This window comes from Oncorhynchus gorbuscha, linkage group LG05 (genome assembly GCF_021184085.1).
Source record: "Oncorhynchus gorbuscha isolate QuinsamMale2020 ecotype Even-year linkage group LG05, OgorEven_v1.0, whole genome shotgun sequence".
Classification (NCBI taxonomy): Eukaryota; Metazoa; Chordata; class Actinopteri; order Salmoniformes; family Salmonidae; genus Oncorhynchus; species Oncorhynchus gorbuscha.
In genome coordinates this window covers 44,384,231-44,410,622 of record NC_060177.1, presented here as the reverse complement: position 1 = coordinate 44,410,622, position 26,392 = coordinate 44,384,231, and the positions used below count along the sequence as shown (strand labels likewise).

General features: G+C 43.3%; 1 protein-coding gene across 1 annotated transcript in view; it reads right to left on the bottom strand.

Moving 5' to 3' along the window:
- Window positions 1-26,392, bottom strand: part of LOC124034880 (ALK tyrosine kinase receptor-like) — a 168,196-nt gene that overhangs the window by 68,205 nt on the left and 73,599 nt on the right. Inside the window, exons 8-10 of the mRNA XM_046348286.1 lie at window positions 9,816-9,981; window positions 5,114-5,261; window positions 2,653-2,760 (exon numbers count right to left, since the gene is read on the bottom strand). Of these exons, the coding sequence (XP_046204242.1) occupies window positions 2,653-2,760; window positions 5,114-5,261; window positions 9,816-9,981 (422 nt within the window). The remainder of the gene's footprint in view (window positions 1-2,652; window positions 2,761-5,113; window positions 5,262-9,815; window positions 9,982-26,392) is intronic.

Here is a 26,392-nt window from a genome sequence, read left to right as displayed (position 1 = left end):
AATGCATTTGAGCCAATCAGTTGTGTTGTGACAAGATAGGGGTGATTTACGTAAGTCCAAGCCCATATTATGGCAAGAACAGCTTAAATAAGCAAAGAGAAGCGACAGTCCGTCATTACTTTAAGACATAATGGTCAGTCAATCTGGAAATTTTAAAAACTTAGAACGTTTCCTCAAGTGCAGTCTCAAAAACCATCAAACGATATGTTAAAACTGTCTCTCATGAGGACCATCACAGGAAAGTAAGACCCAGAGTTACCTCTGCTGCAGAGGATGAGTTAGAGTTACCAGCTTCAGAAATTGCAGCCCAGATAAATTCTTTACAGAGTTCAATTAACGTACACATCTCAACTATGTCGAGGAGACTGCGTGAATTAGGCCTTCATGGTCGAATTGCTGCAAAGAACCCACTACTAAAGGACACCAATAAGAAGAAGAGACTTGCTTGGGCCAAGAAACTGCCATTGACCGCCGGAAATCTGTCCTTTCGTCTGATGAGTCATAATTTGAGATTTTTTGATCCAACCGCCGTGTCTTTGTGAGACGCAGAGTAGGTGAATGGATTAACTTTGATTGTGAAGCTTGGGGGGAGGAGGTGTGATGTGTGGGAGTGATTTGCTGGTGACACTGTCAGTGATGAGTCACGACGCCAGGACAGCGGAGTCAATCACCACCTTCCGGAGACACCTGAAACCCCACCTCTTTAAGGAATACCTAGGATAGGATAAAGTAATCCTTCTCACCCCCCCCCCCCCTTAAAATATTTAGATGCACTATTGTAAAGTGGTTGTTCCACTGGATGTCATAAGGTGAATGCACCAATTTGTAAGTCGCTCTGGATAAGAGCGTCTGCTAAATGACTTAAATGTAAATGTAATGTAAATGATTTATTTAGAATTCAAGGCACACTTAACCAGCATGGCTACCACAGCATTCTGCAGCGTTACACCATCCCATCTGGTTTGCACATAGTGGTACTATCATTTGTTTTTCAACAGGAAAATGACCCAACACAGCTCCAGGCTGTAGAAAGAGGAGGAAGGGAAGCGCAACTAAGGTACACAATAGTAAGTTTTGGTAGATAGAAGGTGCTCTTTGATAAAAGGGGTAAATTGGTCATCAAAAAGAAAGGAGGACCAAGGCACTCTTCATATAATTGATTAAAATGCCTTTATTAGTATGGCATGTTCAATAGAAATGTTTTTTTTAAACGACGAGTTTCGGCTGCATGGCCTTCGTCAGGGAGTATAAAAAAGAGGAATAAACAGCTTATCAATTAGCCCTAATTGGAAGAGGGAGTGGTTACACAATTGATGGGACACACCTAGCAAGCAATCCTATACACATTGAAATACTGTAGCTATGTTATCATAAAAATACAACTCCAAACTTTAAGTATCAGAACACTAAAAGGTAGGTCTAACCTTAAATATGACTGGGAGAAGTGTCAAGAATAACAAAGCTAAATATACCATAGTACACTAGAACACATAAAAACATGAACAACAACAGTCTAACCATAGCTGAGGGCAATAGAGCAAAATGTCCACTAGATGACAGCAAGGCTGTGTAAGGGCTATTTGAACAAGAGGGTTAGTGATGGAGTGCTGCATCAGATGACCTGGCTGGCCTCCACGTTCACCTGACCTCAACCCTATTGAGAATGTTTGGGATGAGTTTCATAGTTTTGATGTCTTCACTATTATTATACAATGTAGAAAATAGTCAAAATAAAGTAAAACCCTTGAATGAGTAGGTGTGCCCAAACTTTCGACTGCTACTGTATATATTTTTATACGCTATATTTTTGCCACAATTGGCAGTTACAATCTTGTCTCATCGCTGCAACTCCCCAACGGACTCGGGAGAGGCGAAGGTCGAGACTTATGCACCCTTCGAAACACAAACTGCCAAGGCGCAGTGCTCCTGTACACACTGCTCTCTTAACCCGGAAGCAAGCCGAACCAATGTGTTGGAGGAAACACCATCCAAAGTCAGCTTGCAGGCTTCAGCCTGCCACATGGAGTCGCTAGAGCATAATGGGTTAAGGAAATCCCACCAGCCAAACTGTCCCCTAACCCGGACGACGCTGGGCCAGTTGTGCGCCATCCTATGGGGCGCACGGTCAGGCAGTGACACAGCCTAGGATCAAACCGAGGCTGTAGCGATGTAGCCTTAGACTGCTACGCCACACGGGAGGCCCTGGGTGTGAACAGTTTTGATTCTCATGGGTTGCGAGGTGGGGGTTTGTTACTTCGCCGATAAATGACAATATTCACCTGGAACTTTGACAACCAGGAGATTTGTGTGACTTTAACAAATAATACTATAATACCCCTGTTCTAGCATATATTATACATTTAATGGATATGTGTTTAGACCTGCTTCAGTCCAGCTTCAATTAAAAAGGAATAGCTGAAGGACATATAAAAAACATATTCATAAATCTAAATCACCTAATATATCCCCTTTCCTTTCATTTATTTTCCTAACTTCTGTTCCTCGTCAGACTCCTTTCCTTCCTTCCTTCTTACGCATATCTGACAGTTGAAAGCAATATGAAATACATCTTTAGCCATATCAGTGATCAAGGAGGGCAAGAAAACTGGGAAAACTTTATAAGACTATCGGGACGCGGCCTTCTCTCCTTACCTTGAACACATAGGTTCCTCCGCCTCCTCCGCCCCCGCCCCCTTGGACCCACGTCTTGTTTTCCAATGGCATCTGCTCCACACAGATCTTGTTTAGGATCTCGTTGGTCTACCAATGAGAATAGAAAAAGAGTGTATCCCTCAGTTTCTTTAATCAGGGCAAAATAACTAATTTGAGACATTGTATGTCTATGCATCCAGGCTTCCTCATAAATCATGCATTGATGTCAATGGAAGATATCCGCTGAAGTCAAGTTCCATGCTCAAATCTTTAGTTACAATTGTGCCTTTACTAGCCTAGTAGCCTATTCCCAGGTCCCTGTTTGTGGTGTCTTGCCAACTTCAACAGTCATTGTCCAGCCAAACCAGATGTGACCAAGACCATATGAGTTGGCAAGACAGCACAAAGTGATCTGGGACCAGGCTTTTTACTGCATTTAGTGTGTTATTCTACCCAATCTGCCCATCGGCAACTTGGGCTATTATAACAAATGAGAGACGTATCAAGAGCCAAACGACTAGCGGTGTTGAGGACAGGTAACAATAACCAAACAGCCAAGTCAGACCCGTCCTTCCAACCCAAAACTTTTCATCAACCTTGGCCAGTATGGGAGCAGTGAGAGCTCAATTTCACACAGAATTACCCCTAACCCCCACCTGTTGCTCTTGCCATCCTGCTAGGGTTGAGGCACATAGTTTGTATGTGTGTGTAAGGGGATACAACTGAAATGAGTCTTCCACATTTAACCCATCACCTTAACCCAACACTTTAAGGCAGGGGGCTGCCTTAAATGACATCCACATCATCAGCGCCCCGGGGAGTTGTTGGGGGTTAACAGCCTTGCTCAAGGGAAGAACGGCAGATTTTGCCACCTTGCTGACTCTGGGATTCGAACCAGCGAACTTTTGGATACTGGCCCAATGCTCTTAACCCTAGGCTACCTGCCGCCCCGTGTGTGTGTGTGTGCATGCGTGCGTGGTGTGTTAAAGCCTAAAAGGATATTAATACTCCTACAGAGGGGAGGCTGTTTGAGAAACACTGAACACGCAAACACCCTGAACTAATCATTTGTATAGCACCAACCACCTCTGGGAGTATCTACTCCCTTCGGGACTATAGACCTGATAGAGTCTGAGACTTCAAATGACTGCAGTTTCCCATTGACAATGTGTCTGGGCCACCTCTCTGCTTTCCCTTGTCTGACATTTTTTTTGATCCATTTTCCAAATGATTCCTGACTGAGAACCCCAAAGTGTAAGACAAATCCGGGATGAGGCCAAAAACAACATGATGGTGTCACACCTTGGTCTTAGTATTTTGTGTTTTCTTTGATTGTTTGGTCAGGCCAGGGTGTGACATGGGTTTGTTTTGTTGTATTTCGTATTGGGGTTTTGTGGTTATTGGGATTGCGGCTGAGTAGGGGTGTTGTATGGGCTTGGCTGCCTGAGGCGGTTCTCAATCAGAGTCAGGTGATTCTCGTTGTCTCTGATTGGGACTCGTATTTAGGTAGCCTGGGTTACGCTTTGTATTTCGTGGCTGATTGTTCCTGTCTCTGTGTAGTGTTCACCAGATAGGCTGTAATAGGTTTCACGTTCCGTTTGTTGTTTTTGTATTTATTAGTTATTTCATGTATCATTCCGTTTTTCTTCATTAAAGACATGAGTAACCACCATGCTGCATTTCGGTCCGACTCTCTTTCGACAAACGAAGAACGCCGTTACAGATGGAATGAGAGTAAATTCATTCCAACAACGTTTACAGGTGAAATGGCAAGGCAATCAATGGGATTACAATTCAAACGTGTTCCCTTATGGTGTGAGAGGAGTTTTGAGGATGTTATTCTTTTTCCGTATCCCTGAGACTTCAACATTCCAGTTTGGAATGTCGAGTTAGGCCATGCGGTAGTCTATAATAGGCTACTTATGGACTTCTGACGATCTGACATAATTTTGTATAGGTGTATAAGTGATAAAGCATTAGTGAAAGTACAAGTGATATAATAAGCAATACTATAGCCCCAAAGACTCCGGAAAAAGAACCCTGGTTTTACCTAGGTCTGTCTTCATTGTATTTGTTTTTTCCCCCCCAAGTTATCAGGCCCTTCTTATAGATATAGTCCTCTTAGATCTACACAGTCCTGGAAAAAGGTATACCCAAATGCACTTCATCCCCCCAAAAATCTGAATTAACCCAGAACCATTTAACTGGTGATGGTTTGTCCTGTCAAAAAATCTTTCTGATCGATGTAGAAACAGAGTGCTCATTTTTCTTAATTTTTCTAGACAGTCAAAAGTTGTTGTGTCCCGGGGTGACAAATGTTTTTGGGATCTACTCAGTCCTTTTAGCTCTGAGTGCCTTCCTCAGAGGTAGGAGATAGTGGCTGATTTGGGATGGGGCATAAGTGTGAAAGTGTTGAGCCTTGACATTTATTCAGAATAGTTTTGGGGAAGATGGTACTCACATTGGGGCAGGCGTCCTCTCCTTTTTGGCCCACCAGGATGTGAAGCAACTCGCCCTCCTGAAGCAGGAAGTCTGCTGTGAGTTGGACACCATGTGACTTGGTCATGGTCAATACACTGCGACCTCCAGCTGCCCCACAAGCTGTGATCCTGTTTTGGACATACACACAAACGGAAAGGCATGAACCGCCAGTGCATGGCATTAGAAATAATTTTACTTAAAGGTCTACCCCACCAAATTCATGTAGAAATGTGAGTTATAGATCTGTCATCCCCATAGAAACCTAGTCTGATAAGCTGTAGATCCGTTCTATGTGTGCCATTTCTATGCTTCCCGTCCCTAAGGTTAGCTTTTGAGTCTTTTTAATTTTGGTTATGTACTCCAGCTTTAAACAACTGAAAATACGATCTTTATATATACAGTACCAGTCAAAAGATTGGACACACCTTCTCATTCAAGGGTTTTTCTTTATTTGTACTATTTTCTACATTGTAAAATACAAGTGAGGGCATCAAACTATGAAATAACAATATGGAATCATGTAGCAACCAACGTGTTAAACAAATCAATATACAGTTTAGATTTGAGTTCTTAAAAGTAGCCACCCTTTGCCTTGATGACAGCGTTGGCATTCTCTTAACCAGCTTCACCTGGAATGATTTTCCAACAGTCTTGAAGGAGTTGCCACATATGCTGAGCACTTGTTGGCTGCTTTTCCTTCACTCTGGGGTCCAACTCATCCCAAACCATCTCAATTGGATTGAGGTTGGGTTATTGTGGAGGCCAGGTCATCTGATGCAGCACTCCATCCCTCTACTTCTTCGACAAATAGCCCTTAAACAGCCTGGAGGTGTGTTGGGTTATTGTCCTCTTGAAAAACAAATGATAGTCCCACTAGAGCAAACCAGATGGGATGATCGCTGCAGAATGCTGTGTTAGCCATGCTGGTTAAGTGTGCCTTCAATTCTAAATAAATCACTGATAGTGTCACCAGCAAATCACTCCCACACATCACATCTCATTATAAAAACACGATGGTTGGAACCAAAAATAAAAAATTTGGACTCATCAGACCAAAATGACATATTTCCACTGGTCTAATGTCCATTGCTAGTGTTTCTTGGCCCAAGCAAGTCTCTTCTTATTATTTTTGTCTTAAGGATCGGCATTCCGTCAACGGGACAGTTGTAAGTGATTCAACGCATTATATCAAGAACTAAGATTTTAGAGTAAATACAAGTGTCTTATTTCGGCTGAAAGCTTAAATTCTTGTTAATATAACTGCACTGTCCAATTTACAGTAGCTATTAGTAAGAAAAAATGCCCTGCTATTGTTTGAGGAGAGCTCCTGACAACAAAACACTTTTTTCAACGCAATAGGTTTGATAAATTCACCTCTGAAGGTGAAATGCATACTTACATTCTGAAATCTTGCTCTGACTTGTCATCCAAAGGGACCCAGAGATAACATGAAGTGTCATTTTGTTAGATAAAATACTTTTTCATATCCTATAAAGGTCCATATAGCACGCACGATGGATTTTGTATTTCCACCTGCTCAATTTGCAAAGAAATGAATCTGTGAAAATCTCACCCTAAACATTGTTTGAACAAGTCAAATCACATTCGTATCTATTCCTCAGAGATCCTAGAAGGTAGCAAGACTTCACTATTTCATTGGGGGTGTAGTATATCCTATAGGATACCATATTTGGTGTCCTATAGGCCTTTATGGCATGCCAATGACGTGGGCGGCCATCAATTGAACAACTCTATCTTTGTAGCTAGATAGCCATTGAGCTGGGCTTTATGGGAGTATCTGTAAGCCATATTTTTGCCGGAAATGACATACCCAAATCTAACTGAGAAGAAGAGAAGAGAAGAAGAGAAAGGCCATAATGAGAAGGGAAGAGAAAGGCCATAATGTATTATTCCAGCCAAGGTGCAATTTAGATTTTGGCCACTTGTATGTGCAATGTTTTAGACTGATCCAATGAACCATTACATTTCTGTTCAAATTGTTCTATTAAGAATGACCAAATGTACCTAATTTGTTTCTTAACATTTTGTGACTAGGGGGCAGTATTTCAATTTTTGGAAAATAACGTTCCCATAGTAAACGGGATATTTTGTCAGGACTAGATGCTAGAATATGCATATAATTGACAGCTTAGGATAGAAAACACTCTAAGGTTTCCAAAACTGTAAAAATATTGTCTGTGAGTATAACAGAACTGATATTGCAGGCGAAAGCCTGAGGAAAATCCAATCCGGAAGTGACTCATCTTTTGAAAGCTCTGTGTTCCAATGCGTCCCAATTGAGCATTGAATGGGCTATCAACCAGATTACTTTTTCTCCGTATTTCCCAAGGTGTCTACAGCATTGTGACGTAGTTTTACGCATTTATGTTGAAGAATACCCGTAAGCGGCTACATCAAGTGGTCACCTGATGGCTCTCAGAGTGATTCTTGCGTAAAATACAGAGGTAGCCATTATTCCAATCGGTCCTACTGAAAAACCAATTGTCCCGGTGGATATATTATCGAATAGATATTTGAAAAACACCTTGAGGATTGATTATAAACAATGTTCGCCATGTTTCTGTCGATATTATGGAGCTAATTTGGAATATTTTTCGGCGTTTTCATGACTGCAATTTCTGGGCGATTTCTCAGCCAAACGTGAAGAACAAACGGAGCTATATTTTTTACGGAAATGCTTGTCTAGCTTTGGCTGTAAAGCATATTTTGAAAATCTGAGATGACAGGGTGATTAACAAAAGGCTAAGATGTGTCTCAATATATTTCACTTGTGATTTTCAGGAATAGGAATATTTTCTAGGAATATTTATGTCCGTTGCGTTATGCTAATTCGTGTCAGTCGATGATTACACTCCCGGACCCGGGATGGGGAGTTACTAGAGGTTAATAACTCTTCATGTTCAAAATTGTGCACTCTCCTCAAACAATAGCATGGTATTCTTTCACTGTAAGAGCTACTGTAAATTGGACAGTGCAATTAAATTAACAAGAATTTAAGCTTTCTGCCAAAATCAGATATGTCTATGTCCTGGGAAATGTTCTTGTTATCTTGTTACTTACAACCTCATGTTAATCACCTTACCCTACATTAGCTCAACGTCCCGTGGAAGGGGTGCCGATCCCAAAGAAGTTTTAAGAACGAAAGAAATTCCGCAAATTAACAAGGCACGCCTGTTAATTGAAATACATTCCAGGTGACTACCTCATGAAGCTGTTTAAGAGAATGCCAAGAGTTTGTAAGCTGTCATCAAGGCAAAGGGTGGCTACTTTGAGGAATCTCAAATATAAAATATGTTTTGAATTGTTTAACACTTTTTGATATACTTTTTGATACTTTTTTTGTGTTATGTCATAGTTTTGATGTCTTCACTATTATTCAAAAATGTAGAAAATGGTAAAAATAAAGAAAAACCCTTGAATAAGTAGACGTATCCAAACTTTTGACTGGTACTGTATATAATGACATCAATGTTGACACAGGGATCAACCTGAGGAGCAGACAGATATAGAGGGGGTAATCTTCAAAATAATGGAGTCCAGGTGAGTCCAATATTAAGCGCCAGAGAGGGGGACCGGGAACAGGCATGACAGTACCCTCCCCCTCGAGGGGCGCCACCCGGTGTCCCACCTGGGCAAGCCTGACGGGCTGGCCGAGGCATGGGCATTGGACAAGCTGGCTGAGGCGTAGGAGCCTGCTGAACTCGCTAAGGCATGGGAGCCTGATGGGCTGGCTGAAACATGATGTGGGGTGGGTGCCTGCCATGCCAACCGAGGCAAGAAGACTTCTCGAGCCAGCTAAGGTGTCGAAGCCCGATGAGCTAGCTGAGGCACCCCCGCTTCCATCAGCGACGGCACCCGGACCCGACATCACCAACTAAAACAAAAACTCCCTGATGGTGTTAGCATTCTGTGGTATCAACGCTGGAGACGAGAAGCAGGTAGAGAGAGAACATTTCATAAACAATGGCCATGAAATAGAACAGGAACAGCTTCTGGACAGGGGAAAAAAATAACGACATCAATGCTGACGCAGGGAACAACCTGAGGTGCAGACAGATATAGAGGGGCAATCAACAAAGTAATGGAGTCCAGGTGAGAGAGAGAGAGAGAAAGAGAGGCATAAGAAGCAGCCTCTTAATCACCGTGTGATTGTGGGTTACTGGAGCCGGGTGTAATAAGTGTGTGAGTCACGCTATTTAACCATTAGAGCCACACTCTGTAACCCAAAGACTCTGGTTAGCCAGTAATGCCCCGCTCGTTTAAGGAGGTGGAAACGATAGACGATTGCTGTCCGCGGACGAGAGAGCGAGGCTATAGATTTTTTATAGGCCGCTTGAGGGTTGGGAGGGAGATAGAGAGAGAGTCTGTGCATGAGTGTCTAAAGCAAATCTGTATTGGACATTCTCCTAAGGATGTCAAATTAGACTATTGAGATGCAGCCCCTTTGTTACGCCTATCATGAAAGGAGGCCAATTTAGATTATTGAGATTGAGACTGTGTGCTACACCTACCTAAGCCAAGTTAGACTATTAAGATTCAGCATATGTGCTACATCTTCAAGCCAATTCAGACTATTGCGATTCAGTCTATACTGTATGTTACACCTATCATGAAATTAAGCCACTTAAGACTATTGAGATGCAGCCGGTGTTTTGATTTACCTGTAGCTGCCAGTCTCCGGCACTCTCCAGATTTGGATGCCTTTGAATGGGCTTCTGGTTACCACGGTAACGTTGATGTTGCTGTTCCGATATGAGCTGCTACACTGGGTTGGGGTGGGCCCCTCTGAACCCACTGCCCCACAAGTGTGAAAGGCCCATTTGGTGTCTGTAAAACACATTGATTACACATACATGAACATTTGCACACACACGTACACACACATTTGCACATGCATGGACACGCGCAAACACACACAGGCAAATGAAGACACTCATCATTCAGAACACTGTTCAAACTCATCACATTTCCCATCACACAAATTGTGCCTCATCTTTCATTTCACTTCAACAAACCCCCCAACACTCTATAGTCTCACATCAATAAACCCCAACATAGTGAAATGCCAGAAACAATTTTTCCGTCCTACTCGTCTAACTCTTGATTGCGAGCAAGATATAATGGAATAAATAAAATAAGCATCTTCATCATGTTTCACTGTAGTAAAAAATGCCTATCATCACTGTCTGAAGAAAATCTCCAAACTCCATTTTTCCATTTACATTTTTCAAATGATTTGAAGGCAATGAATCCCCTATATGTACTCCGAACATTTCATGACTCTAGGATCAAGAACATGTATTCCAAATAGTTTCTGAAGTTGGGTGTTTGTATGTTTGTAATCTCTCATGGACAGACTACGTAAACATAAATGGTATCTGTAGATCTCTCATGATACAACGGGATGAGTGAGATAACGAGCAGCATTAGGAGCAGCATTAGTTAGTGCTTTGGACAAAGCATGATTTCCCAAGGAAGGTGACATTTGGCCCACAGACTTTCTGGTAACTTACAAAGAGAGGGTGGAGCTCTTCATTCCGGTTCTGATCCTCATTCTATCTCTTCTCTGATCACGTATGGACCCAGAACTGAATTGAACATCTGACCTATTACCAAAGACTTTAGTTCTGGGTTAACCGAGATTAGGATGTTCATGAATGGTAAAATATGGCATTTTCATCTGACAGCTAAGCTGGACAGTGGGAATGGCACCATTTCCATCGTTCCCCCAAATCAGGATTTAGTGACTCGATCAGTGTTGTGGTCCAGCCATGTTTATCTGAGAAGACTAATCTCATGCAAATCTAGGCAAAAATAACTCCCCCTTCGCTAAAGCCTGGGATTACACTGCAAATGAGGAGAAAAGTTTGAGTTAGCTGCGCATTCAAACTGATTTTGCCATGTTTCACTGTAGTAAATTGAAACAATGGTAAGTGCGGTGTTCAGTATGGTTTAACCAGTTTAGAAATGACGAGGCAGTAAAGAATGATACAGTGGCATGCGAAAGAATTCACCCCCTTGGCATTTATCCTATTTTGTTGCCTTACAACCTGGAATTAAAATTGATTTTTGGGGGGTTTGTGTCATTTGATTTACACAACATGCCTACCACTTTGAAGATGCAAAATATTTTTTATTGTGAAACAAACAGGGAAATAAGACAAAAATATGGTAAACTTGAGCGTGCATAACTATTCACCCCCTCAAAGTCAATACTTTGTAGAGCCACCTTTTGCAGAAATTACAGTTGCAAGTCTCCTGGGGTATGTCTCTATAAGCTTGGCACATCTAGCCACTGGGATTTTTACCCATTCTTCAAGGCAAAACTGCTCCAGCTGCATCAATTTGGATAGGTTCTGCTGATGTACAGCAATCTTTAAGTCATTGATTGAAGAATTTGTATGTTTAAGATAACGAATAAAGTATTCCACCCTGAAACCATATAATTGTGTGAAATGTGTTAGAATCATAAAACTATAATCTGATGATGTGTGTGGTTTTAGTCAGAATTAGAACCAGGACATTTTGTTCATGTTTAGCTATGTAAGCAGGGTGCAAGTGTGAAACAAAGGATATGAGGAGCTATAGACAGACAAGTTGTGCTACTGTGAAACCAATAACAGGACATTCTGTCCCCACCCATGGAAGGGAGAAATTGTTAGGCTTGCAGAAAATTATGAAACATGTTGCAGAATATAACAAACAATTTATGTGTGTAATGGAAAAGTAACTGTCTGAGCAAGACGTAACTTAAGATTTGAACATGTTTGTGTGTGTGTATAAAAATATTTTCTCTGCACTTGAAGGTGTGGTGGTTAATTTCTGTATTATCAAATGAGGAGAGTTAAACTTAACACACGAGTCAGAGATATACTTAAAGTACATCTTTAATAATAAGGGCTTTGCAATAGCAATGACTTTCAACAATTCACCATTTCTAATGAACCGTTGAGAGTGATAAAACAAAAGTACAAAGATATTTTATAGCCAAGATCAACCGCTCTCAACCTACATGACAAACAGCAGATACATAGAATGGTCACAAGTTTAATATTTGTATGAAAGACATCTATAATACATAGCAGACAGCAACTGCTGTGTCAACAGTTTTCATTGTATAGACCAGTGTCTGGTCCTCCTACTCCAAACTGGAACCATCTCACCCTGGTACGGTATAGCACAAAAACATTACCTCATGTTCTCTGGAATGCTCTTTAGGTTTTATCACCCAAAGATATCGTACATCTCCTCTCTCAGTGTTATCTCATAGAGGGCCATCCTCAATAGAACACACACACACAATAGTTAACAGAATACTCTATTCTGTCAAATAAAACAACCATTATAATGCAATACAAGCATTATAACATAATCTTGCAATTTCCATGACAAAGGGCAGAGCGCTCTCTGAATCAAGAAAAATATATATTGCAGTGTGAAACTGTCTATTTGTTTGAATTGGAGATTTACATCCTTCAGGAATTAGACAGAGATATAAAATAGTTCAGTTAGAACATCGGGATAGAAATTATCGTGACAGTCATACCACAGATTCTCAATTGGATTGAAGTATGGGCTTTGACTAGGCCATTCCAAGACATTTGAATGTTTCCCCTTAAAACACTCGGTTGTTGCTTTTGCAGTATGCTTAGGGTCATTGTCCTGCTGGTAAGTGAACCTCTGTCCTAGTCTCAAATCTCTGGAAGACAAATAGGTTTCCCTCAAGAATTTCCCGAAATGTAGCGCCATCCATCATTCCTTCAATTCTGACCAGTTCTAAGGCTAGAAGTGCAAAGGCTTTAAAATATCCAGTAGAAGTAAATGTATTCTTAAGCCAGTCTTCTCTCCACCAAATACTTATAAAGAAGCTGTGAAGTCCCCAGGTCGAATCTGTCATTTTCAACCCAGGAACAGCAACCGCCTACAGACTTGTTGGTCGTTGCCCAACGTAAATCCATCCCTACTTATTCTATTATTCCAGGGCTGGGGCCAATTGATAACCGATCATGCTCATACACACACAGAGGTGCATGTAGGTACACACAAACACACACAGAGGTCACGCTCTGCTGAACAAGAAGAAAGGGAACGAGAGGAACAAGCTGTGTGGTCAATGTTAGATGTGGCTTCTGATTATGTAACTGGGGTATGATCAGATTCAGTAGTAAATCGTTGACCACGACCACCTTGTGGTTGTGTTCATGGTCAACATACAGTGGGGAGAACAAGTATTTGATACACTGCCGATTTTGCAGGTTTTCCTACTACAAAGCATGTAGAGGTCTGTAATAGTTATCATAGGTACACTTCAACTGTGAGAGACGGAATCTAAAACAAAAATCCAGAAAATCACATTGTATGATTTTTAAGTAATTAATTTTCATTTTATTGCATGACATAAGTATTTGATATTTGTTCTCCCCACTGTACATTGCTGAACAATGAGAAAGGAAAGGAACAGGGTGTGTGGTCAATGCTAGATATGGCTCTTATTATGCAATTGGCACAAATCATTGACATTTACATTACATTTTACATTTAAGTCATTTAGCAGACGCTCTTATCCAGAGCGACTTACAAATTGGTGCATTCACCTTATGACATCCAGTGGAACAGCCACTTTACAATAGTGCATCTAAATATTTTAAGGGGGGTGAGAAGGATTACTTTATCCTATCCTAGGTATTCCTTAAAGAGGTGGGGTTTCAGGTGTCTCCGGAAGGTGGTGATTGACTCCGCTGTCCTGGCGTCGTGAGGGAGTTTGTTCCACCATTGGGGAGCCAGAGCAGCGAACAGTTTTGACTGGGCTGAGCGGGAACTGTACTTCCTCAGTGGTAGGGAGGCGAGCAGGCCAGAGGTGGATGAACGCAGTGCTCTTATTTGGGTGTAGGGCCTGATCAGAGCCTGGAGGTACTGAGGTGCCGTTCCCCTCACAGCTCCGTAGGCAAGCACCATGGTCTTGTAGCGGATGCGAGCTTCAACTGGAAGCCAGTGGAGAGCGGAGGAGCGGGGTGACGTGAGAGAACTTGGGAAGGTTGAATACTAGACGGGCTGCGGCGTTCTGGATGAGTTGTAGGGGTTTAATGGCACAGGCAGGGAGCCCAGCCAACAGCGAGTTGCAGTAATCCAGACGGGAGATGACAAGTGCCTGGATTAGGACCTGTGCCGCTTCCTGTGTGAGGCAGGGTCGTACTCTGCGGATGTTGTAGAGCATGAACCTACAGGAACGGGCCACCGCCTTGATGTTAGTTGAGAACGACAGGGTATTGTCCAGGATCACGCCAAGGTTCTTAGCGCTCTGGGAGGAGGACACAATGGAGTTGTCAACCGTGATGGCGAGATCATGGAACGGGCAGTCCTTCCCCGGGAGGAAGAGCAGCTCCGTCTTGCCGAAGTTCAGCTTGAGGTGGTGATCCGTCATCCACACTGATATGTCTGCCAGACATGCAGAGATGCGATTCGCCACCTGGTCATCAGAAGGGGGAAAGGAGAAGATTAATTGTGTGTCGTCTGCATAGCAATGATAGGAGAGACCATGTGAGGTTATGACAGAGCCAAGTGACTTGGTGTATAGCGAGAATAGGAGAGGGCCTAGAACAGAGCCCTGGGGGACACCAGTGGTGAGAGCGCGTGGTGAGGAGACAGATTCTCGCCACGCCACCTGGTAGGAGCGACCTGTCAGGTAGGACGCAATCCAAGCGTGGGCCGCGCCGGAGATGCCAAACTCGGAGAGGGTGGAGAGGAGGATCTGATGGTTCACAGTATCAAAGGCAGCCGATAGGTCTAGAAGGATGAGAGCAGAGGAGAGAGAGTTAGCTTTAGCGGTGCGGAGCGCCTCCGTGATACAGAGAAGAGCAGTCTCAGTTGAATGACTAGTCTTGAAACCTGACTGATTTGGATCAAGAAGGTCATTCTGAGAGAGATAGCGGGAGAGCTGACCAAGGACGGCACGTTCAAGAGTTTTGGAGAGAAAAGAAAGAAGGGATACTGGTCTGTAGTTGTTGACATCGGAGGGATCGAGTGTAGGTTTTTTCAGAAGGGGTGAAACTCTCGCTCTCTTGAAGACGGAAGGGACGTAGCCAGCGGTCAGGGATAAGTTGATGAGCGAGGTGAGGTAAGGGAGAAGGTCTCCGGAAATGGTCTGGAGAAGAGAGGAGGGGATAGGGTCGAGCGGGCAGGTTGTTGGGCGGCCGGCCGTCACAAGACGCAAGATTTCATCTGGAGAGAGAGGGGAGAAAGAGGTCAGAGCACAGGGTAGGGCAGTGTGAGCAGAACCAGCGGTGTCGTTTGACTTAGCAAACGAGGATCGGATGTCGTCGACCTTCTTTTCAAAATGGTTGACGAAGTCATCTGCAGAGAGGGAGGAGGGGGGGAGGGGGAGGAGGATTCAGGAGGGAGGAGAAGGTGGCAAAGAGCTTCCTAGAGTTAGAGGCAGATGCTTGGAATTTAGAGTGGTAGAAAGTGGCTTTAGCAGCAGAGACAGAGGAGGAAAATGTAGAGAGGAGGGAGTGAAAGGATGCTAGGTCCGCAGGGAGGCGAGTTTTCCTCCATTTCCGCTCGACCATGACCAGTGGTGGAAAAAGTACCCAATTGTAATACTTGAGTTAAAGTAAAGATACCTTAGTAGAAAATGATTCAAGTTAAGTGAAATTCCCCCAGTAAAATACTACTTGAGTAATAGTCTAAAAGTATTTGGCTTGAAATATATCAAAAGTAAAATATACTTAAGTATCAAAAGTAAAAGTCTAAATAATTTCAAAGTCTTTATATTAAGCAAACCAGACGGCACCATTTTCTTTCAGTTAATGATAGCCAGGGGCACGCTCCAACACTCAGAAATCATTGACAAACTAAGCTTTTGTGATTAGTGAGTCCGCCATATCAGAGCAAGTAGGGATAACCAGGAATGTTCTCTTGATAAGTGTGTGAATTTGACAATTTCCTGTCCTGCTAAGCATTCTAAATGTAACTAGTACTTTTGGGTGCCAGGGAAAATGTATAGAGTAGAAAGTACATAATTTTCTTTAGGAATGTAATGAGGTAAAAGTTGTCAAAACTATAAATAGTAAAGTAAAGTACAGATACCCCAAATAACTACTTAAGTAGTACTTTCGAGTATTTTTACTTAAGTACTTTACACCACTGTTCATGACCACTAAATTGTAGTCTTCAACCATAGATGTTGACCATAAACACAAGGTTATGTGTAAGTCACTCTCTCCTCTCTCTCTCAATTCAATTTCAATTCAATTCAAGGATTTTATTGGCATGGGAAATGTATGTAACATCGAAAATGCAAGTTAAAACGTCTTAAAGCTAGGGAGCAGAATTTTCACTTTTGGATAAATAGCGCGCCCAATTTCAACTTCCTGCTACTCATGCCAAGAATATAAGATATTAATATTATTCATAGATTTGGATAGAAAACACTCTGAAGTTTCTAAAACTGTTTGAATTATGTCTGTGAGTATAACAGAACTTATGGAGCAGGCAAAACCCACTAACCCACTAACTGTTCAGAATTTAAAAAAAAATCTCATCTCTCTTCCCTATATGTCTTTGCTATTGGATATTTAATAGGAACCTATTTTCAGTTCCTTGCGCTTCCATGCAATTTCGCCAGTGTTTGGAATATGGCTGAGGTTATTCCTTTGTCTTATCAGGAAGTAGGCCAACTCGGGACAGGGGACACTTTTGTGAGTTGCGCAAGACATGAAGAGCAGAGCTTTTTTATTTTCGTTCATGTATTGAATACAGATTACCCCATCTACAATTTGATCCATTATTAAAAATACCTAACGTTGTATTACAAAAGTAGTTTGAAATATTTTGGCAAAGTTTATAGGCAACTTTGAAATATTCTGTTGTGCCGTTGCATTTTTCTAAGCTGTTTTTTTAAATCAAACGTGCTTTATTGTCACGCCTTGGTCATTGTATCTTGTGTTTTTGTTATATGTTTGGGTAGGCCAGGGTGTGACATGGGTTTATATGTTGTTATTTCGTATTGGGTTTGTATTAATTGGGAGTGTGTATTATTAGGGGTGTGTCTAGTTAGGCTTGGCTGCCTAAGGCGATTCCTAATTGGAGTCAGCTGATTCTAGTTGTCTCGGATTGGGAACCGTATTTAGGTAGCTTGAGTGCGCGTTGTATTTCGTGGGTGATTGTACCTGTCTTTGTGTTAGTCACCAGATAGGCTGTATTAGTTTCTCTCGTTTGTTGTTTTGTATTCTCAGTTATTTCATGTACAGCATTTTCTTCATTAAATGTCATGAGTAACCTACACGCTGCATTTCGGTCTGAATCTCTTCAAACAACAGACGAACGACAATACAGAATCGCCCACCACGATTCACAGACCGAGCAGCGTGTGAACTGGCAGGATCTGAAGGAGGACGATATGGATTATACTACGTGGGAAGAAATCGACAGGTGGGCGGCCGACCCAGGGCGTGTGCAGGAGCCCGCCTGGGATTCCCTACAGCAATGCGAAGAGGGCTATACACATATGGAATCGAGAAGGAAAGCATTGCTATACAGAGCGAAAACTGAAGGTAACAGGGGAAAGCGCAGAGAGTCAGGAAACAGGAAACAGACCTGAGCCTACTCTCCCTGTTAATCGTGAAGAGCAGTTGCAATGGGAGAGAATGCATCATTTGGAGATTTGGACATGGGAGGAGGAATTAGACGGTCAAGGACCCTGGGAGCAGCCGGGAGAATATCGCCGTCCCAAGGAGGAAATAGAGGCAGCTAAAGCGGAGAGGCGTATGTATGAGGAGGCAGCACGGCGACGCGGTTGGAAACCGGAAAGTCACCCCCAAAAAAATATTGGGGGGGGGGAAAGGGAGAATAGTTATGCCAGGTAGGAAACCTGCGCATACTCCCTGTGCTCACCGTTGGGCTAGAGAGACCGGGCAGGCACAGTGTTATGCTATGGAGCGCACGGTGTTTCCAGTGCGGGTGCAGAGCCAGCTGCGACTTATACCAGCCCTTCCTATTGGCCGGGCTAGAGTGGGCATCGAGCCAGGTAAGCTTGGGCAGGCTCGGTGGTCTAGAGCTCCAGTGCGCCTGCACGGTCCGGTCTATCCAGAGCCACCTCTACACACCAGTCCTCCGGTAGCAGCTCCCCGCACCAGGCTTCCTGTGCGTGTCCTCGCGCCAGTACCACCAGTTCCAGAACCACGCAACAGGCCTCCAGTGCGCCTTGCCTGTTTAGCGCAGCCAGAGCTTTTCTCCTCTCCTGCGCTGCCGGAGTCTCCTGTCTGTCCAGCGCCACCAGTGCTCCCAGTCGGCCCAGCGCATCCAGTGCGCATCGCCTGTTCAGCACAGCCAGTGCTTTTCTCCCCTCCTGTGCTATCGGAGTCTCCAGCCTGTTTAGCGCAGCCAGAGCCTTTCTCCTCTCCGGCGCTGCCGGAGTCTCCTGTCTGTCCAGCGCCACCAGTGCTACCAGTCGGCCCAGCGCGTCCAGTGCGCCTCGCCTGTTCAGCGCAGCCAGAGCTTTTCTCCTCTCCTGCACTGTTGGAGTCTCCCGCCTGTTCAGCTCAGCCAGAGCCTTTCTCCTCTCCTGTGCTGCCGGAGTCTCCTGTCGGCCCAGCGTCACCAGTCTGCCAGGATCCACCAGAAGTGCCAGTCTGCCAGGATCCGCCAGAAGTGCCAGTCTGCCAAGATCTTCTAGATCGGCCAGACAACCTTAATCATCCAGGTCCACCAGCCAGCCAGGATTTACCGGAGCCTACTACCTGCCTGAGCTTCCTCTCAGTACTGAGCTTCCTCTCAGTACTAGGCTCCCTCTCTGTACTGGGCTCCCTTTCAGTACCGAGCTTCCTCTCAGTACCGAGCTTCCTCTCAGTACCGAGCTTCCTCTCAGTACCGGGCTTCCCCTCAGTACCGGGCTTCCCCTCAGTACCGGGCTTCCCCTCAGTACCGGGCTTTCCCTCAGTACCGGGCTGCTTCGGTCCCGGGCTGCCCCTCTGTCCCGGGCTGCCCTGCTGTCCCGAGTTGCCCCTCTATCCCGAGTTGCCCCTCTATCCCGAGTTGCCCCTCTGTCCCGAGCTGCCCCTCGGTCCCGAGCTGCCCCTCGGTCCCGAGCTGCCCCTCGGTCCCGAGCTGCCCCTCAGTTATGTGGGGATCAGGGTGAGGACTATTAGGCCATGGTCGGCGGAGAAGGTGGATTATCCTAGGACGCGAAGGGGAGGAACTAGGACATTTATGGAGTGGGGTCCACGTCCCGAGCCAGAACCGCCACCATGGACAGACGCCCACCCGGACCCTCCCTATGCTCTTGAGGTGCGTCCCGGAGTCCGCACCTTAGGGGGGGGGGGTTCTGTCACGCCTTGGTCATTGTATCTTGTGTTTTTGTTATATGTTTGGGTAGGCCAGTGTGTGACATGGGTTTATATGTTGTTATTGCGTATTGGGTTTGTATTAATTGGGAATGTGTATTATTAGGGGTGTGTCTAGTTAGGCTTGGCTGCCTGAGGCGATTCCTAATTGGAGTCAGCTGATTCTAGTTGTCTCGGATTGGGAACCGTATTTAGGTAGCTTGAGTGCGCGTTGTATTTCGTGGGTGATTGTACCTGTCTTTGTGTTAGTCACCAGATAGGCTGTATTAGTTTCTCTCGTTTGTTGTTTTGTATTCTCAGTTATTTCATGTACAGCATTTTCTTCATTAAATGTCATGAGTAACCTACACGCTGCATTTCGGTCTGAATCTCTTCAAACAACAGACGAACGACATTACATTTATAAATGGACCTTTTCGATAAATATGGACGGAATTAATAGTACAAAAGGACCAATTGTGATGTTTATGGGACATATTGGAGTAGCAAAAAAAGAATCTCGTCAAAGGTAATGCATATTTTATATTTTATTTTAGCGTTTTGTGTAGCGCCTGCTACGCTAGCACCTTTGTTTACTGCTGGTGAGGATGGCTGCAGGCTATCAGATAATAGCTTCATATGCTTTCGCCGAAAAGTATTTTAAAAATCTGACATGTTGGCTGGATTCACAACGAGTGTAGCTTTAATTGAGTATCTTACATGTGTGATTTAATGAAAGTTTGAATTTTATAGCATTTTATTGAATCTTGCGCTCTGCATTTCCCCTGGCAATTGGCCAGTTGAGACGCTAGCGTCTCCCCTATCCATAAGAGGAGATAATAAAGTGAAATAAACAATAAAAATGTACATTAAACATTGCACTGATGGGTTCTGACTTCTAAACTTGAAATATTGTTAATCATCAGGCATCTTATGGAGCAGAAAATAATGGTTATCTGTAGGAGGAATGTATATGTTTAGGTCAATTCATGTTGGATATGAGCCAGGGTCTCGGAATGTACTAAGGGAAAGGCAATAACATGTTTGAGTTCACTGATAAGGGTGAGCTGGTGCTAAATGACTTAAATGTAAATGTAATGTAATGATTCGTGAGGAATGGGGGCCGAGGTCAGGTCAGGTCACATTAAGGCAGAAGGAACAGTTTATTATCCACATCACTTAACTTCCTGCCTTGCAATACAGATGTAATGTTTAGAGGGAAGTAGGAGATTTCACCCAAATTGGGGTATATATACTTGTGCTGGTGGGAACATATCTTTGTCTGTTCAGCTATCTGACCCTTTGGGTGAATAACACTCACAAAAGTTCCAAAAGAATAAAGACATTTCCAATGTCATATTATGTGCAAATAGTTCAAGTACAACATAGAAAATAAATACAAATAAATAATGGTTGTATTGACAATGGTGTTTGTTCTTCACTGGTTGTCCTTTTCTTGTGGCAACAGGTCACAAATCTTGCTGCTGTGATGCACTCTATCTATGGTATTTCACCCAGTAGATATGGGAGTTGATCAAAATTGGGTTTGTTTTCAAATTCTTTGTGGATCAGTGTAATCTGAGGGAAATATGTGTCTCTAATACATTCATACATTTGGCAGGGGGTTAGGAAGTGCAGCTCAGTTTCAACCGCATTTTGTGGGCAGTGTGCCCATAGCCTGTCTTCTCTTGAGAGCCAGGTGTGCCTACAGCGGCCTTTCTCAATAGCAAGGCTATGCTCATTGAGTCTGTACATAGTCAAAGCTTTCCTTAAGTTTGGGTCAGTCACAGTGGTCATGTATACTGCCACTGCGTACTCTCTGTTTAGGGACAAATAGCATTCTTGTTTGCTCAGTATTTTTCTTAATTACTTGTCACATTGGAAATAGTTATATTTTTGTTTTCACATGATTTGGTTGGGTCTAATTGGGTTGCTGTCCTGGTGCTCTGTGGGGTCTGTTTGTGTTTATGAACAGAGCCCCAAGACCAGCTTGCAGACCAGCTTGTCGGTGATGGCTTTGTTGTGGAAGGTTTGGGAATCACTTCCTTTTAGGTGGATGCAGAATTTAACAGATATTTTCTGGATTTTGATAATTAATTAGCGGGTATCGGCCTATTTCTGCTCTGCATGCATTATCTGGTGTTTTACGTTGTACACTGAGGATATTTTAGCAGACCAATATGGTGTTTTGTGTATTCTTGGTTGGTGAACAGACCCCCCCCCCCCTCTCTCTCTCTCAAGATGTGCTCCCATAGGGTCACACACAGGAATGGGAGCGCAAAAGGCCATGGTGTGAGTAACAATGGGGAAATGTTTGTTTGATAACTTTGAAAGTAAAATTGCTCAGTAAATGTGCTTCATAAACCTGTTCCTTTAGATCATTTGTGTCACGGGTTGATGGTCACTAGACTCAATGCTGTTTGTTATGTATTAATCTCTTATCCGTTGATAGTGATTGACATCAGACTGGAGGTAGACTGATAATGTATCTCTGATTCTGTAGCCAATGATGTTGTGACTTCCTCCCAGCCTCTTGGGCTGGTGTTAACAGAACATTACTGTCTGATAAATATATAAGTGCCTGTTAGACATTTTCTCTGCTTCTGTGCGGGAGGTGTCCCCGTGTTGCAACTTGTATTAAACCAGATTAATTTTGATTGACTTTATCGGCGACTGTTCTCTTTTATTCACCTGAACATCCCCTTTAGACTCCCACATATGGATTTCTTTTTGACACCAATGAGTAGTTAGCATATCAGATTAAGTTCTGCATTGCTGATTGTCTCTCCTACAATTCCTATTGGATTATAATTCATTTTTTGTGGATTTACTTTTTTTTACTAAATGATCTGCATTTAACTGAATTGAACTAACTTAATTAACAACTGAATCAAATGTTTATTTTGTGACCTTTGAACTCTGGATTATTCATTGAATTGACTGTTGACTTGATTTGCTTTGATTGCTGGGTATAACCAATACAGAAAGCCTTGCTGCATACACTTTTGAGTTGGTTTATGATTTATGCTGCTGCTCTATTGCTGCCATTTCATGACTAATCAAAGCTTTAATCTGATGTTTTAATGGTGTTTTGCTTTTTATTGTGTTTGTGCATATTCATACTGTTTCTATACCACAGAAAGGTAAAGGGGTCAAACTTCATGGTACACGGTTCCCAATCCTTGTTTTATACAGCACGTATGTTTAGGAAAGGACAGGTGACTGTTATAAACGTTAATGAGCATGAAATAGTTTGATCTGTCTTTCACCAGAGACAGATGGCTATTTCATGCCTCTGACTCATTATGCACACTGCTAGTATGGTCATTGCATTGGAATATAACCTTAAAAGGTTGTTCCACTTTGATTGGCCCATATTAATGCATGAAGGAAGATGAGTATGAGTTGAATTGGAGTCTCTTAGAAGTCCCCAGTCTATTTAATTTCAATATTGTATTCCAACATACGCACACACACAGTATCTTGTATTGTGGTGCTCATTATCAGTCACATGTCTGTCCAGGTGATTAATACCTCTTCCAAACACATGGGTTGTGTCTCAAATGGCACAGTATCCCCTATATGGAGCCCTATGGCTATGTCTTTAAGCACTGTATGGAATAGAGTTCCATTTGGGCCACAGACATGGAATAACAACAGCTCACAAACAAACAACTCAACACCACCATTTGATTTAACGACTAGTAAACAAGTATGTATTCTGCGTGTGGAATGTGGCTAATTAGAGACTAATACCGACGGTAACTGACAAAAGAAAAACATGTTCCCCCTGATCTGCATAGTCATTATGGCCCGATTTTGTTTAGTGCAGCTGTCAATCACTTGCTGTTCTGCTGACAGGAGCCAATCAGATCGCTTCAGTCGGTCTCCTCTTCCTCTGTCCTTGGTGTTATAAAATAATAGGCATACACACTTTCTCTCAAACACGACCACATACACAACTACTGCACACACTCATTTTGAAGTTGGTGACGAGTCTCTTTCCCATCGGGCGGCGAAGTAATCACAGTGAGAAAGTGAAGTGAGCTCATCAACTGAAAGTCTGTGAGAGAACTCTGTTGTTTCCCCCCATAGAAACGATGAGTCAGGAGTGAGAGAGTGTCTGCGTCCCAAATGGCACCCTATTCCCTATTATAGTGCACAGCTTTTGACCAGAGCCATATGTACATTATGTAGTGAATAGGGTGCCATTTCAGACACATACACTGTCTGAGTACACACCTCATTGTAGGGTTGGGTTTCAGAGAAATAAAGGTGCAGAGAGACTTCATGCAACAGATCAATACATATAGATGGGCGAGAGAAACAATGAGGAGAGAAAAAGAAGGGGAGGAAGAGAAAGAGAGGTGAGAAAAAGCAGGGGAGAAAGAGGGAAGGAGCAGGGGAAATTAGAGAAAGAGTGGGAAAAGGAAAGAACTCAAAGAAAGCAGAGTGAGAGACAAAACAGTGGAAATGAGTAAGAAGGGTCTGAACGGTTAGAAAGAGTAAGTCTGAAAAAAAGAGAGAACAAGATGGGACAGTAAAAAAAGGTGTGAGAGAGAGCGAGTTATGAGAAGAGTGAGGTGCAAAGAAGAGCAGAGAGAGGGAGGTGCAAAGAAGGGCAGAGAGAGGGAGGTGCGAAGAAGAGCAGAGAGAGGTGCGAACAAAGGCAGAGAAAGGTGAAAAGAAGAACAAAGAGAAATGTGAAGAAGAGCAGAGAGAGGTAAGAAGAAGAGCAGAGAGCAATGAGGAGAGATAGAAATGACATTGATGTTTCCCAGGGTTAATCATTGAGCATGATGAGGAAGGAGGAGAGCTGCTTCAGAGTGACAGGCCCGCTGAACTAAAACCCTCATCAGGCACTCACACACACTCATCAGGCTTTCTATCGTTTCCCCCGCAGGCATCAAGCACATCAGCACTGGAGGGTTCCGACCAAAGGGAGATGCAGAGCGAATATTAAAGCCCCCTTCAAAGTTGCCTATCAGAAGGCCAAGCCATAAATGCAAGTCCACTTATTAATCTCCTGGGAGAATGCCTATGATAATCCAAGGCCAAAGGACGAAAAGAAGGCTGACCCCGAAATCAGAGAGAGTCCTGCTTTTTTGAACACCCAATATATTAGATAGCCATTGTAATTTAAACACCATATGAGGAGGACTAGTTTAAAGTCTTGGCTAAGATCCAGTCAGTTTTGGAAACCTATGGCAATATTCCCAGGAGACCACTAAAAATCACCATTATCAACAAATGATCAACTCTCATCATAGAATAACACATCGTCAAAAGACGTAGATGATATTTGAGATTCAATGATTGTGTGATGCTGTGGCTAGGCGAACTGTTTTTGAAGTCACTCGATATTGCATTATTTAATGGACACAGCTCTTACTTAGACACATTCTGGTTCCTCGTATCTTAATCACCAATAGAAAACACCTTACAGTTGGTTACAAAAGGTCTGTTACCAGGGTGATGCATATCTGATCAGGCATGTCAATTAATGCTTCTGTAGCCTGTGTTTGGAGGATAAATTGGCAAACCGTGCCAATATATCCTCCAAACACCGGCTTCGAGGGCATTATAACTTTTATACAACGGGTTACCAACATATTCAAATAAAGATTGACACATTTTCAATAAAAGCTTGATTTTGATGTATTTATTCATACTATTTCATCCTTCCACAAGATATAGTCCAGACACAAATCTAGGGTTGCTACCCAAACCGACCAGTCGTTCAGTCTTTTTGTTCTGTATCTATGGACGCGACCCAGTTGTTTGTTCTAAATTGCCATACTGGCTGGAAACGTTCTTATCCCTTGCTTGCAAGCTAGCCAACTACGGCTAATTTACTGTAATGTCAAATAGCCAGAATAACAACGAAGTAGCTGCATTCACATTTGTTTAAGCAGTTTTCTAGTAAAATTGGTTGGGATGCATCCATAACAATGAGCTAATGATGCACAATTTCACCTGGCATAGAAAATGTGCTCTTTTATCAGGACATGACTACTGCCCCATAGCACTCACGTTGGTAGCCATGAAGTGCTTTGAAAGGTTGGTCATGGCTCATATCAACACCATCATGCCGGAAACCCTAGAACAACAACAATTTGCATACCGCCCCAACAGATCCACAGATGACACAATCTCTATTGCACTTCACACTGCCCTTTCCCACCTCGACAAAAGGAACACCTATGTGAGAATGGTGTTTATTGACTACAGCTCAGTGTTCAACAGCATAGCGCCCACAAAGCTCATCACTAAGCTAAGGACCCATCGGACTAAACACCTCCCTCTGCAACTAGATCCTGGATATCCTGACTGGCCACCCCCAGGTGGTAAGGGTAGGCAACAACACATCTGCCACGCTGAACCTCAACATGGGGGCCCCTCAGGGTTGTGTGCTTAGTCCACTCCTGTAGTCCCTGTTCACCCACGACTGAGTGGCAAAGCACGATTCCAACACCATCCTTAAGTTTGCTGACAACGCAACGGTGGTAGGCCTCATCACCAACAATGATGAGACAGCCTATAGGGAGGAGGTCAGAGACGTGTGATGCCAGGACGACAACCTCTCCCTCAATGTGATCAAGACAAAGGAGCTGATCATGGACTACAGGAAAAGGAGGGCCAAACAAGCCCCCATTAACATTGATGAACCTGAAGTGGAGCAAGTTCCTTGGTGTCCATATCACCAACAAACTATCATGGTCCAAACACACCAAGATAGTCATGAAGAGGGCATGACAATGCCTATTGCCCCTCAGGAGACTGAAAAGATTTGGTATGGGTCCCCAGATCCTCAAAAAGTTATACGGCTGCACCATTGAGAGCATCCTGACCAGTTGCATCACCGCCTGGTATGACAACCGCTTGGCATCCGACTATAAGGTGCTACAGAGGGTAGTGCG